Source organism: Chelon labrosus, assembly GCF_963514085.1.
Source record: "Chelon labrosus genome assembly, chromosome: 15".
Classification (NCBI taxonomy): Eukaryota; Metazoa; Chordata; class Actinopteri; order Mugiliformes; family Mugilidae; genus Chelon; species Chelon labrosus.
Genome location: NC_140348.1, coordinates 13334836 through 13350303, shown reverse-complemented (window position 1 = coordinate 13350303; position 15468 = coordinate 13334836). Strand labels below are relative to the sequence as shown.

General features: G+C 42.7%; 1 protein-coding gene across 1 annotated transcript in view; it reads left to right on the top strand.

Annotated features, from left to right (window-relative positions):
- Positions 1 to 15468, top strand: part of LOC311499936 (protocadherin-15-like) — a gene marked incomplete at its 5' end in the record, with an annotated part of 128798 nt that overhangs the window by 32396 nt on the left and 80934 nt on the right. Inside the window, 9 exon segments of the mRNA XM_084561076.1 lie at positions 1642 to 1750; positions 1860 to 1972; positions 4976 to 5182; positions 5401 to 5421; positions 7235 to 7369; positions 10742 to 10891; positions 12274 to 12467; positions 13280 to 13412; positions 13609 to 13688. Coding sequence (XP_084417202.1) covers positions 1642 to 1750; positions 1860 to 1972; positions 4976 to 5182; positions 5401 to 5421; positions 7235 to 7369; positions 10742 to 10891; positions 12274 to 12467; positions 13280 to 13412; positions 13609 to 13688 — 1142 coding nt within the window.

Sequence of the window (15468 nt, the reverse complement as noted above, 5' to 3'; positions counted from 1 at the left end):
GCATTATTAAGTTGATCTGTATTTATTTTTCGCCCTGGGGGGATATAATGTGGGCTCTGGAGTCCCCCGGATAATGACTGCTGGAGGAGGGTATTATAGCTAATCATCATTGTGCAGAGCTAGGGGGATTTGATTTAGCGCACCTCCAGACATTGTAAAAGCAAGAGGGCTGGTTGGGGAGGGGTTTAAGGATTACTCCAGAGCCGAGGGATATAAATATGCCCCCTTGGGGAGGGATCCTTCTGCCAGAGAGATGTTAACCATGCGCATGTCTATGCTAAGAAAGTTCGGCAAAGGCCTCTTAGCATGCTCGCGTTCACTGTATCAGCCATATGGAGGCATTCTGCATGAGGAGCGCTATTCTTAAATGTGATGTTCTAAACATATTCCCACTTAACCATATGTTGGTGCAAAAAGCGTAGAGGTGGAGCCGGGATAATTAGTGCTGACGATGTCTGAGTATGCATGAGCAGGAAAAGTAGCCTTCAGCATCACTAACAGATTATCCGTGGTGTGAAACACTGTTTTGCATATTTAGGAGCTTGCTGATGAGAAGTAGATCTGAAAGGTTTATTAATCAAGTATCCTATTAATTGGCCAGTATGCTAAAGATTGTGACTGATAAGGCAATTGCCTACATCAGAAGTGATTAAATGGATAGCAGAAAGGCTGTTTGATGTTTTTCAAGTCCTAATACGGGAAATGTGGGGAAAGACTACATGGCTGCAGCTGTCTAACTCCAGTAGTTTTGGTGACCGGAGGATAAATCCACATCACAGTTAGTGTACTCCTCCAAAGAATTTACATTATTGCTGGATCGCATTATTAGCAGGTAGGGCTGAGGTTATGTTTCCCTCTTCCACTTTAAAAGCAGAAAACACCGTAATGGGCCAGACAGCGAGTCCAGAGCAGCCTCTCTGGAGGATGCTGCTTTTATGTGGAGGGGCAGAGTTTAAAGGAATGTACAACACTTCACCATAACAATATACAGCAGCCAGAAATATTAATATATAGCATGCAAAATGTTTTCTGGGGCAGATGATATCTTTTTTTTAAGCAGAATTTTTCATTTTAGAAGACTAAAAATCCTGTCTCTCTGCATAATAATGCACTCAAAGTTATTTTTGGAGACTATATCTCCTGTGCTAACGTGATAAGCAGAAAATAAAGGGATTTGGGATGTGATTGTCTTGTTATCTTGCCGACTGACTCTCCCAACCCTTGTTGCAGAGCAAACTAGCAGGTAGGGCTGAGGTTATGTTTCCCTCTTCCACTTTAAAAGCAGAAAACACCGTAATGGGCCAGACAGCGAGTCCAGAGCAGCCTCTCTGGAGGATGCTGCTTTTATGTGGAGGGGCAGAGTTTAAAGGAATGTACAACACTTCACCATAACAATATACAGCAGCCAGAAATATTAATATATAGCATGCAAAATGTTTTCTGGGGCAGATGATATCTTTTTTTTAAGCAGAATTTTTCATTTTAGAAGACTAAAAATCCTGTCTCTCTGCATAATAATGCACTCAAAGTTATTTTTGGAGACTATATCTCCTGTGCTAACGTGATAAGCAGAAAATAAAGGGATTTGGGATGTGATTGTCTTGTTATCTTGCCGACTGACTCTCCCAACCCTTGTTGCAGAGCAAACTAAACCCGCTGAATGTGACCCCTCCAATACGGGCCGTGGACATGGACAGAAACATACAGCCCCCATCGGAAAGACCTGGGATCCTCTACTACATCCTGGTTGGTAGGTTCGACACAAAACTTCGCTGACGACATTTAACACGTTTTGTTTAAGGTTCGCTGTTTCTTGGTCGTCTTGATGGTGCCATAATCATTCTTATTCGTTGTTGCAGGTCAACCGGCCGCATATCGAGAATATTTCTCCCTGAACAGAACCACTGCAGAGCTGCGTGTTCTTCAGCCAGTTAGCAGGGACTTGTATCAAAGATTCACACTGATCATCAAGGTAAACATTCAAATAAATTTTGACTTGAACCGTTGAATTCCTCCTTACTCACCTCTCATCTTCTGCATTGTCAGAATCCGTCCTATTTTGTTTTTTTAACAGTTGTAGGATGTCACCTACAACATTGTAGTGAGACTTATGACTGGACAGAACTAAAAACTAAGAAACTGGTGAAGTTTCCCGTCATAGGCTTGTTAAAATAAAGCATGAAAAAACATTTACTGAACCTGGTGAAGCCTGATTTTCTTCTTGCTTAAACCCAAGGTAAAATATTGATTGCTTAGCTTCCTCTGCATTATACAAACAAAGCTGTTTTGTTCAGCATCTAAATTATATTTTTATACTACTTGCACTGCATGAAGTTGAACTCGTGTCTTGATAGCTTTAGCATGCATCCTTACCTGCTCTTCCTAGATAACCCCACTGCTGAAGGCCATTAACCTCAAATTTACCTTCTTAGGAGATGGGAGTGAGAAAGATGTTATGATTTATGGACTTTTGCGAGAGGATGGGCTGCTGCACCTTCATGAATCCTAATTTAGAGCTGAGACGGGGATTGCATCGTTGCTGCTGGTGCAAAGCAGCAGTGCAGATGAACTTTCCATCTACCCATCGCACCTCTAAACTCCTCTGAGCACTGTGTAACCTGCAGTTTACTTGGATAGCTGGGGAGCAAAGAGATGAGAGGAAGACCTGATTATCGCAAGAGGAAGGGCAGGCGGATCTTAAGGGAAAGATTTTGCATCTCTTTTGGAGGTTTGCTCATCGCTTGGGGAAGGGAGAGAGTTCAAAGACCGGACAGGAAGAGACCAAGATGGGTGGAGAGATGTGTGTGTGGAGGATGGTAGGAGCCTTATCTACCTGAGTCATGGGACACAGAGGGGCAGAAAAATGAGAATTAGACCTTGGTATGTTGGGAGTGCACTGATGCACCGTAGTATGTTGTGTACATAGCTAGCTGGTGGTGAAATTAGCTGCAAAGACTGAAGCATAACCTAGTAAACACATCTGTTATTCTTTAAAAGCCATCAGTGATACTGATGACGGCACATCCACCACGATGACTGGCATGAAATGAAGACAAGTGGCAAAGGCAGACGGGGATGGAGAAAAATAGTTTGGGAAAAAGCTACAGTGTGACACTCCAAGGATGATGGAATCACGATGGCAAAATCAAGATTGAGTGATAAACAGTGACTTTTGGTGGTGGCGAATCTCCTGCAGGCCCGTGTGTTGTAGCAGCGGAGAGTGGGTCATTTAACACTGCCTCCGTGAAATAGGGACACCGCTAAAGAGCTAAATCTCCAGGGAACATTGTAATCCTACACCTTGTCTTTTCTCCGTCTGACAAAAACGAGTGTGTGTGTGTGTGAGAGAGAGAGAGAGAGAGAGAGAGAGAATGTCGAGAAAAGGGAGAACATCTAGGAACACACATTATGTCTGTCAATGATGGCACTTTTCCCTCAGGTGTTTTTGTGAGCAGATTGGATCTCCGGGTCACCACAGTGTGGGTGGTCTTTATTATCACTCAGATAAGGGGAAAAGGGAGAAGATGTTCGGGAAAAATAGTCGAGCATAACATTGTGATGGAAATAATAAAAGGTGTGAACCCTAGCTGGAGGGAAACTCAGCAGGATGTGTAGTAGGGTCTTCCATAGTAGGGTATATAGCTGAGTGAATAACCATGAAACGATAGAAAGGTTTTTATTTTTGTTTGCTTGTACGTTTGCCCCTACACTTTCTGCTATTTAGCATTAGAAGTATACTCTTCTGTTATAATCGGCCCTCTGCAACACAAGCCCAGTGAAATCGAGCTAATGTGCAGAATTAGTTCCAGGTCATGGCTTAAACTGATGTCGGCTCTGTCCCCTCCTCTCCATCTGTATATCCAAAGCCTTAATGTTCCTGAAGCCTTCCAGTGTGGGAGGCAGCGGTGACACATGTGCTTAAGATCGTAGTGACAGCCTAACCAGACCACATTGGTTTTGGTTTGATCTCGCCGGGGCTCCAGTAGTGTCACATGCGACTCCGGTTTAAGCGGAGCTCCTTTAGGTTTTTGTACAGTTTGAACAGCTGAGACAACATGCGTTTTGTTTTGTTCGTGATGTGCTGTGCTGGAAGACGAAGGGGAAGGAAGGCGTGTTTGCATTCTGGCAGACTGCTACAGTTTAGGATGTGCATGTGATACAAATACCAATAACTTATTGTGGATTTTGGATGCAGGTCCGCGTTTCACACTCCACTTGTGCGTTTTTCAGAGAGCGTTCAGCTCTAGGGATTTATCTGTAAGCTATATTGTAACATTTATTCTGTTGAGTTACACTGCATGGTCTAGTATTACGTAATGTTTAGCAGATTAAGAAATCAGCAAAGAAGTTGTTGGTTTGTCTAGAACTGAATCCTGACTTTTAACCTTGCTTTGAATTCTGCATTATTGTCTTTAGGGCTGGTGAATAAGTATTGTTCCATGACAGGATGCTGCATGTTTTTTATTTTTTTTTTTTTATTTTAACCTGCTAAAGGGATGAGGTGTTTATCTTAACAAATTGTCCAGTGGTTCATTCTCGAGCTTTCAGGCAAAACAGAGATGAACATAATTTAATTCAGTTGGGTTTTTCACACTCGGCAATGAAAACAGACTTGGAAGCCGTGCTAGAACACTCCTTTAATAGTTAAGTGGTTAATTTTGGCATTGACTCAGCTAGTAATATTCCCAATGAGCCTCTTGTATCACTGGTCACTCATTTGACAGAGTGGGAGAGCCACTAATTACTGTCTCTACTACAAATGATGGTATTTGCGTTAAGTGCCCTGGTAATTACCAAGCCCTATTCCTGAGTGGACTCCTGATTAAATTTAGTCAATAAAGCTTTTTTATAATTGAAATGACTCTGAGAAATTATGTCTTTCTGCCTCCGAGTCTGTGTAAAAGCAGTTACAGCAAAACTTTTAGCCTTGTTGATATTTCCAAAGTGTGACTTTTCCTCTTTTTCTTTTTTCCAGGCAGAGCAGGATAATGGTCATCCCCTCCCAGCCTACGCGGACCTCATTATCGAAATCCTGGATGAGAATAACCAGGCGCCCTATTTCCAGTTTGCCACCTATCAGGGCTACGTGAGCGAGTCTTCCCCAGTGGGTACGACCATCTCGGCCAGCGCCAACCTCAGCACGCCCTTGGGAATCATCGCTTTGGATAATGACATTGAGGAGGTAGAGAGAGAGAGAACCTTGACCCTTTATCGGCACAAAAGTCGCTGTTGCCCGCCCCCTTACACATGTCCATGCGTGTTTGCGCAAACACAAAGCAGTGCATTGATTAAATATTGATTAGAGATCCACGTTTACTGATGTGTTTGTGTTGCGTACTCACAGAAAGTAACATGCTTGTGAGTCATTCTCCTGCTGTATTTTTTTTGTCCTTGTTGTAGCTGGCTCCCGGCGATACACCTGTAGGTAAAGGTGTTGTTTTGAGTTGCAGTGACACACACGCGCACACACACACACACACACACACACAGTGTAATAAAGGGATGTCCTGATCCAATGTCTGACAGTTAATAAAAGCCCATTTAAATATTGAGTATCTTTCAATACTGAGCTTAATCCAATATTTATGTTTTCCTGTGTGATACAGCAGCACTGGGCACACTTAATAACCTAAAGTGATATCAGTGAAGGAAATTCAATTTGGGAATTTGACGGCTTAATATCTCCGCATTAAACCTGCGTCACAGCTCAAACTGGCTTCCTTAAATATTCCGGACCTTCTGTTGATCTTCACTTTGGACAAAAATTGTAAAGGTTGAATCGATTTTCTTCACTTGCTTGGTGGGTGCACGACAGGCGCTCGTCTTGCCCACTGTGGCACAATGCTAATATGCACACATCATTCATTTAAACTGTTAAACTGCTCTGACAGCCGCCATACCTGCAGCGAGCTAAGTTTCAATAAACAAAGGAGGAGAAGCGGTTAGGCTTTCTATATCCAATCGAGATCCGACCTTGATAGCCTTAATCCCCTCTCTGCAAATTGGCTCAGGACATCCCTGCTGTTAATGCATGCACTCCACTACCAAAAGTGAAAACAAAATGAAAGTGCTCATCTCTGCTGGAGACATCCTGAACTCATAATTATCAGCTTTGTGGCTATATTTTGGATAAAGCAAAAAAATAACTATTTGCTGATCAAATTATATGCTTGTGTCACTTCACAGTTTAATAAACGGTGAACCAAATACTTAGGAGGTCTCCAGTAATGATGGGTGTGTAGATCGACTCTTGTATCCTCATGAGAGCATTCTGTGTGTGTGTTTGAAGTGTTTTGGAAGTGGTGTTCTTTTTTAAATGCGGATTGATGTCAAGGCAAAGTTTTTGCAAGTGTTGCCTTTGAATAGTTATTTTAGGAATGAATTATTATGAATTAATTCCTGTGTGTGTAGTCGGGTGAAGGGGTTGTTCTGACACACTTGGTTGTTAAAAAACAAAAAAACGATCATGTGTGTTCACCTACCACAGCGCAGAGCGCCTATAATTCCGTGCACCAACTCCGCCGATGGAGCCATTGACGAAAACACACAGTCGCGCACATTCACAGCAGATGTTTAACGTTTAAAATATACCATTAGTGAGTGATTGGAGGTGATTAACAAAGCAAAGTGGAGTGGAAACAGAAATAACAGAATCAATAAACTGCCCGGTCCTGATGTTTACCAAACTCTTAAGAAGACTCACTGATGGACATGAATCGAAGCCGACTTGCAGCAATGAACCACAGTGGACTACGGAATTATTTGTTTACACAGCAGTGATGACACATCTTTAGTTGAGGCGTCATTTTAACATTTTCTCAAGCAGTTTTGCATCTGGACACCCTTCGTAAAAGCTTTACAACCCTGCGTTTTACCATTTTTTTTTTTTTCCATCAGATAAACACGAGCACTAATGGGTGTGTTTTAGCAGAAGCCGCTTCCTCTCTCCCTCTCTTTCTTTGATTCAGTCATGTTCAGAAACACGTTGGTTCTTTGATTCGATCATGTTAAGACGTCATTTGTGTACGGTCCCGTCCTCGGCTCCTTCACCACTGTTTTCTGAAGTCGGATGGGAAACCTCCCAGCAGATTACTTGCTCAACTCTTTGTCACATCAAAATGTACTGTTTGATAGGTTTTCGGAGCCCCACAGCTGTGGCCTTGCAAGAACTGATGAAACACTCATGTCACCATGGTAACATCTTCTCGTTTTTGGTGTATTTTTCTGTTGGAAGACCAAAGACCCCATGGTGAAGATTACCCTGGATGAGTACACGGCGATCTTCAGCCTGACCCCAACGGGGATAATCCGCTACCTGAAGCTCCTCAAACCCGTGGACCGGGAGACGCAGATGACCTATACTTTCACGGTAGGCCTACTAGACTCAATGTAGCTACCTGTGAGACGGCGCTATAGCCCCATGACCTTCATCTCTTCTACATTAATAGAAGTCCCAGGTTAGCACTATACCAAGAGGCACTTAGAGACACAAAGCTGGTCTGACACTTCCAGAGCAGTGTGACCTTTATTACTGGACAAATAGTAGTGAAGTAAGACAGTCTGTTCACGTGATTTACAAATTTCTATCCAAAGTTAACCAAAGGCAGAATGTGTTATTAATGTTTCCTTACTTTCTTAATCTGTTTGGTTGTGGCTCTGTCTGCCCTCACTTGTGGAATTGTTCTTGTTCTTTGAAATGAACACTGTAATATGGCAGCTCCAAATGGTTGGACATTTCGGAGTTCAAGAAATAGGGGGAAAACTTTTTCCTGACTGGTTCACTCCTAAGGAAACAAAATTCTGCCTACCAAAACCTCACAAACGAATATGTATATCACTGTGCAGCAGCTTCACTTTTTACTGATTTACTGTTATACCCCTCACGGTCAACAAAAGATTATATTTCTCCTATATATCTCTTAATTTGTGAGAACTTTGTGAGATGGTAAAGTCTGTCTGATTCCACATCTATCTTTACATTCCTGTAGGACTCTAAAGTGAGTTACTGGAAGACTTAGTCCTGTTTTATTAATCTTTCCGTTGTATATTTTTGGTTTTCATTGCTGTTACGCCGGCATCAGCAGCCTGGTTCACCCAAAATACAGTAGCCCGTCCATCCATGGGGATTCCTCTGGTTTAGAGTATCAGTGAGCCAACAGTGAGCTCTGTGGGAACGGTTTCCGGGGGACTCCCAAGAGTTTCTGAACAGGAATGATCTGGTAGACTACAGGTTTCGACGTAAAGTTGGTTCGGTCGGGGTATAGAAAATGTCTCGGATATGAGCAAACGCGGTTTATTAACGTTTATTGTGTTTATTTGGTTGTGCTCAGGTTTGTTTATCTCGTATATATATTTTTTTTTTTCCTCTGTGCGTTGGGGTACGAGCAGCTCAAATGCTGGTAAGTGCTGAGAAAGCTTTTAAGCTCAAGATCCGGTCTGACAACACTTTACAGTAGAAGCTGTCAGTATGGGGTGACTCTTAGTTGTTCATTTTTAGATTTCCACTGCCCTCGCGGTGCTTTAGAAGGGCAGCTTTTATTCAGTGCCACATGTAAAGGAGAAATTCCCTTCCTGTCCCTGCTACAGTATCTCCTCGTGTTTCCATCTAGAATAAAAGATAGTGTTCGTTGCCTGGTGAAGACCCTGCTGCACATTATCACATGTCACACATATACTACGCCCTCAGTTCGTGGTGTGATCTGAGACGGGCAGTAGGATTATGTTTAGTGACAAGTCAAATGGAGACAGCAGCCACGGCATGACCTGGCAGCCAGACTCCAGCTGCTTGAGTCATGACTTGCTACAGTACAGTAACACAGACTAGATGTGTTTGTGTGAGCTAAATGTGTGCTGAACTGTGACGTGGCTTTGTCAAGTCGTGGGTGCAATTTTGACTCTAACCAGCAGGTGACGCAAACTTCTTGCACTCCAAATTTCAGGTGCCGCGGACCGTAAAATGAATTGCTTTAAAAGTGTATGAGTTCTGAAAACATGAATGGATGCGTGGAATCAAAGAGACTGTCTTGTGGTTTTAAGTGTGTGGATTTTTGTTCTTTGAAAAGCTGCCATATAGTTTATAGAGAACAATTTCACAGCTGTCTAGTTGTGAGGCGACGTTTCCATATTTTACCACAAAAAGTAGCATTTCAGAATAATTTGATTATTGGTTTAGATAATGTTTACCGTGGCATGTTTGATCACTACATAATTGAATCCCCTCTCTCATTACACTCCTAAGTCATGTGCTCTGTTTGTATGCTACAAAAGCTATTAACTTGAACTAACAAGCTGTCAGTAAAGGATGTGTTTTAGCAGATTTATTCAGCTACTCATCTCATGTACAGTACACCTGACAGAACTGCTATGCTTCTGTTTTAATCTATCCAGCTATCTGCTTAGGCTAGGTAACAGCTTGTGTTTTATTCATGCCTCACGTGAGCAACCGTGGCTTTAAGTTTTACACATGTACTCTAAGCACTGCGATCGCGCTTTGGGCCCTGAGTGCCGCTATAAGGCCCACGATCCACGCGCCAGATGCAGGATAAATAAAGGAAATCATCATTCTGTGTTCAAAACCCATCCGTGTGTCTCAGCAGGTCAGAGTGATACAAGGCTAAACAGGGTGTCTTACAGAATTAATCTTAAATGGTGATATTATCAGACATTCCCAGTGATAGCGGGGCTCTCCGAGTTCCTGCTAAAAGCTTGTTAACATGTTTACATGGAGACTTTGAAGTTGGTGCTGCAGCTTTTGTGAAGATGATGAGCAATCTTGTCTTTGTTTAAATGCTAGCATCAAATCATTTTATAATTACTTTCTTAAGTACCCCAGACTGAAAAGGGAGGGAGTACACGGATCCAATATAGATCAGCCTCCTGAGGTTATTATGCTCATGTTTTGTTTGTATTTTTACTGTTCTCGTGTGTGTGTGTGTGTGTGTGTGTGTGTGTGTGTGTGTGTGTGTGTGAGAGAGAGAGAGAGAGAGCGAGAGGGGATGAGAGGGATGAGCAGGCAGGCACGGCATTGTTTACATTTGTCAGTACTTGCAAAGTACGGAGTATCTATACATACAGTTAAGGAGGACTTGGTAAATCCAAACCTGCTTTCCTCCTTGGCTCCCGAAAACTGTCTGCCGCCTCTCTCCTGGGTCTGTCTGCCGAACGGAAACATCGTTTGATATACTGTTATCATGTATTTCCGTTGAACACTTTAACTTTGAATGCTGGGGTGCTACTAAAGGCGCCCTCCTCCTCCTAGTGCACGGTGTAAGCAGCAAGACTTGTCATTTCCATCTCAGCGCTGAGTGGAAATTTTGGGGGAAAAGCAATTTCCCCCTCACAAACATGTATTTCTTGCTGCTGCCACAGTTGTTGTTTAGATCTCCTCTCCTCTTCCACTTCATTTCTTGCTCTGCTCAGTCCATTTTCATTCCCCCCTTGCCGAGTACTGGAGACCAGAGATGCCAGGGACACATCAGCATGTAGTTTGTTCAGTTTGCCCACTGTCCTTTAGGCGAGCTTTGTACAAACGCTCTTTTCTCATCTCTGAAGGCTTGTCTAATGTTAAGGGAAGGAAATTTTGACTCATACAAAGGCAAATTGCGAGTGACATTGTTGTGGTGGTAAAAAAATGTTCATGAAAAAAAAAAAAATCATTTGTCTGTGGTTTATTTGAACCAGTCGACTTTGTTTCTCCAGTTTCTAAAGCTTTAGTAAGCATTTGTCTCTCTTGCGTTTGCAGATGGTGGCATCAGATGGTGTCCAGCAGAGTAGCCCGGTGACCGTCAACGTCCTGGTCATAGATGCCAATGACAACACGCCGACGTTTGCCGAGGTCTCCTACAGTGTTGAAGTCTTCACAGACATGCAGCCGGGAGAGACGGTGCTGCAGGTAATCGATCGAGGGGATCGTCCTCTCGCCTTTCTCCTTCCCTCTTGGTCTCTTGCTCTGGCACTCTGCCCTACGCCTTCGTCTTTGTCCCCATCACGCGGAATCTCCGCCGCACTCGTTCTTTCACGCTCAAAGCAAATAAGCACCACGATCCAGCACGCTTTGTTGACAGGCAAACCCCCGACACGGTTCCCTTCATCTCATCTGCGGTCATGAAAGACAAGACTGAGACTGGGTTTTATCTCTATTTGCAGGGTCCAGGCCGGGGTAATTCTTAGTGGAAGGCATCAGTGATTACAGTTTGTCAGCCAGGTTTTGCTTAACAACAGGATTTATTCAGGTTTTTTTAATTTTATGGATAAAGATTATAGTTCGTTCTGATTCCCTTGGTGCACTGGCTTTACAGTTCATGATTTCTTTTTTCTCTTCTGCGTCCACACACATGCTAACCTGACCCTTATCTATGCTCAAGAAATACTGTATGTGTTACATTTAGATGCAGTCTCCGAGATGTAAATTCATAATCTCGCTCTGCTGTAAAAACGGGAAGTTCCGTCATTTTGTTGTCTCTCATTTTACAGTTGGAGCCTGATCTTTTTGTCTTTCGGTTGATCTCTCCTCTCAGCGCAGCCTCTCCAAAAAATGTCAGACAATGAAAAGGTCAAGTTTAATCGGTTTTAACAAAAAAAGAAAAAAGAAAAAAAACAAACAGCCGTTTCACCCGCCCAGAAATGAGGCCAAGGGTCACAGAGCGTCTGGTATGACCGCTTAACCGATTTTTATAAGCTGTTTATGAGAGCTGTGTCCCCCCCGAGGACGCCACTGCTTATTTGATGCTACAGCATTTACTCTCACGTCAGGAGCATGAAAGAGGAGGACGGCTAGCTTGGATTAAAGCTAGCCTTGAAGATGTGAAGCCAAGAACATCATGAGGGCTCGTAATTACAAGCAGCAGGATGTACTTTATAAATGGCTTGTAGGTTTAGTAATTGCTTAATTCTTGTAATAGGACAGCATAAAATAAATATTATATACATTCTATTTTATATTCTGTTCTACCCTACTCCAGTCTTTTCTATTCTATTTATTTTATTCTATTCTACACCACCAAAGAACTATTGCAGCTGCCTTTCTACAACTCTGCCATCCATCTTACATGAAAGGCAACATGCAATTGATTCCTCCTGGTCCAAATGTTATTCTCCATTTAAAGCCACTTCACTGAAATCAGTTGGTCTGATTGCAGCATCCGTAGCAGGTATACATTTCTGTAAATGTCAGCCACTTGTTTCTATCGGTGCATGAGTAGCAAATGCCGTGCATCCGTCGTGTAATAACATGCCTAAATGAAATCTAACACGCATCCGTATCCGTTCTCTCAGTTAACAGCCGTGGATGCTGATGAGGGGCTGAACGGTCTGGTGACCTACGAGATACTGGCTGGCGCCCAGGGAGACTTCGTGATAAGTAATCGCACCGGACGCATCATCGTGGCCCCTGGTGTCACTCTAATCGTGGGGCGGTCGTACGCACTGACTGTCAAGGCCTCTGACAATGCGCCTGAGACACAGAGGAGGTACAGTAGCCCTTCACCTTGCTAAAACTCTCATGGTCGTTTTTTACAGAAAAAAAATAGGGGTTTTAATAACTTATTGTGATTAATTACTTGTATACATACAAATTCATTGTCTGCCTGTTGAAGGGGCTGAAACATCCAGTGTGTGTGTCGTTTTACCTGCAGCTGTTTTCTCAGAACTCTGATTTAGTATTAATAGTAGCTGTGTAAGAAAGTCTTCTCTTGGATGAATTATGAAGAAGTAACATTTCTGACAGGCTGTTGGCTGTGGTGTACTGTCTCTTTATGTTTGTGATTAAAAAGCAAAGATGTAAAACAAAGGTTGGCATAAATCTGTTGCAGCACAAGAACACGGCAACAAACTCCAGCAGATTAAAAGCCAACATAATGACAACTGGGCTATTGTGCCATGTCAGGTCATCTTCAAGCGCATTTATACATGCACATTTTATAGCAGTTCAACCAAAGATGTCTCACACAGCCGATGAATAAAACATAACGGAGTCAGTTTGGTTTTATGGCTGTTGCTGTGAACAGCAGAACAAGACGGCTGATGATAAGCACTCATGAACAAATGAACGAATGAGAGGCTTGTTCTTTTTTGACACGCCGGTATATAAAGAAACATTCAACCAAAAAAACCCTTCTTCTTTCTTTTCTGAAGTCAAAAGCCCCACACAAGTGAACTTTGATTTATTTTGCGAGCGTTTTTCACAGTGCTGTGGGCAAAGAGCATCGGCACAGCTCAACAGGTTGTAAATCAGAAATTGACGCTGTCAGTGGTCTGGTGTTTTTTTTTTTCTTTCTGCCAGGAGCTCCATCACTACAGTCTACATTGAGGTTTTGCCACCCAACAACCAGAGCCCCCCACGCTTCCCTCTCCTCACCTACGGCCTAGAAGTCAGCGAAGCAATGAGGATCGGAGCTATTCTGCTCAACCTACAGGTGAGTCACAAACCCATAAATGTATGGACCCTCGCACAAGACATAATTGCATATTTACACATTTTTTTTTCTCTAGTTTTCACTCCAATCCAACATAGTTGCTGCTCAGCTGTCCTATGTGCCCTATGTTTTACCCTCCAGCTTTAATGGTAGTATGTGACCTTCACACTGCTGTTATTTTTTGTCCTTCCCCCAGGCCACTGACAGAGAAAACGATCCGATCACATATCGCATTGTGAGTGGGGATTCTGAGGATATCTTCAACCTCACTGAAACGTAAGTCCAGATGGGCTTGTGCGTTGTTTTTCCTCCACCTTCTCCAGTGTCCTCTTAAAAGTTTGGCTGCACAAGTGTTACTGGTAAACAGTTTAATATGCCACTATGTTTGCCTGTTACATATGGTTTGCTCCACTGTTCCTCCCAATGCATGCTGAACTGCATGGGCAGGTACGGTGAATGAATACAAACCGCTTTGTTGCACTGAAATACACCCAGCATAAATGGCAAGCCACTCCATATCTATTGTGATCCTTGCAAGAGAACTCTTTAAACACTGACATCAGTTTGAGAGTTTATTGAGTTTATTGAGGAGCAAGACAGAGCTCTTGTGCGCAGCGGCTAGTTTATCAAGAGTGGTATCGAACTTATGATTTAAGAGTCGCAAACACAAGGACAACTTAAAAATTAAGCCCTTTGTTCTTCGTGTCTTTCCTATCGACGGGCTGCTGCAAAGGTCTGACAAAGACAGTGAGGTTAATGGCGAACTTGGATTTCGCGATCATGACGGCCCCGGTTCTCAGACGCTGTCTCGCAGACCCGACTTGTGGCTCGGAATAACTCTGTAGAAGTAATGACACAAAATAAACCGTTATTGGATCAGCGGGCATCTGTGTTTTCTCGGCTTTTCTCCTGCTCTGTGCCCTTGTCAACCCCTGCAAGATTAAACAAGGCATAAAACAACAAATATATCTGGAAGGGAAAAGGAATGCAAATATCTCACCTTAAATCTCATAACCAATATCAGCACTTGAAAAAAGGTGTGGAGCAAGGAAAAGGCATAAAATATTGAAGTGGTTGGTGCGTTTTTTTGTTTTGTTTTTTCTTCCTATTCATGAAAGATGGAAGCAAATATGGAGAGAGGAGACACTTGGAGACTGAAAATGTAGGACTGTGCCAGACACGTGTCTCGCTAATTGATTAAAGCCTGTTTTCCCTGCGTCCTCTGTCTCCAAGCTATGCAAGGAACAAAGACTGTGTTGCTGCACTGTATCCCAGCATTTTGTTTGTTTCTAATTAGCCCCACGGTGTTAAAACAGTTAATGGCAAGCAAAACTAGGCTGACACAATTAAAAGAACACATGTCTGTTATTGTTGCTATTGCCATTGTATTCTGCCAGTGACAGAAATCATGCTTAAATAAACTGATCCAATCTCCTCCAGGACATGCTCTGTGTGGTAGAACTATTACAATCACGCCACAAGCTCCCAGCAGTCTATCGATGTAATAACTGAGTGACTGCTGATAAAGTACATTATGAATCAAAAAAAAAATAAATGATTAGCCTGTACAGTTGATGACTGTGCAGTATACAGAGACCCACTTCAAATGTCATTTTCCAACCCTCCGAACCCCATAAGGACTCTCTGAAGAATTTTTTTGCATTGCTGCATGTTCAGATTTAGGCCGTTTCATTCCAGCTATTATGAATAATGATCTCTCCTGTCTAGAACTCCTTATAAATGGACCAGGGTCCCCTGAAGGAGGTGTAAATCCTTCATATTCACTCACCATTACTTCTCCCCTTACTCTCTCTCTTGCTCCACCGGAAAGAAATAGGGAGTTCATTTCAACTTAAAAAAAAAATAAAAAAATCACATCAGTACGGACTATTTTGGTCAAAAATCTGTCGAGAATAAGTTGAAAGCATCCTTTTAAAATGATCCAATGCATCGCTCTTGATTTGAATGACAGTCATTTTAATCTTGGGTTAAGTATAGAGTCTACAAACCCCACTGTTATTCTGACCAGCCTACTTACTTATCTTTTTTAGCCGAA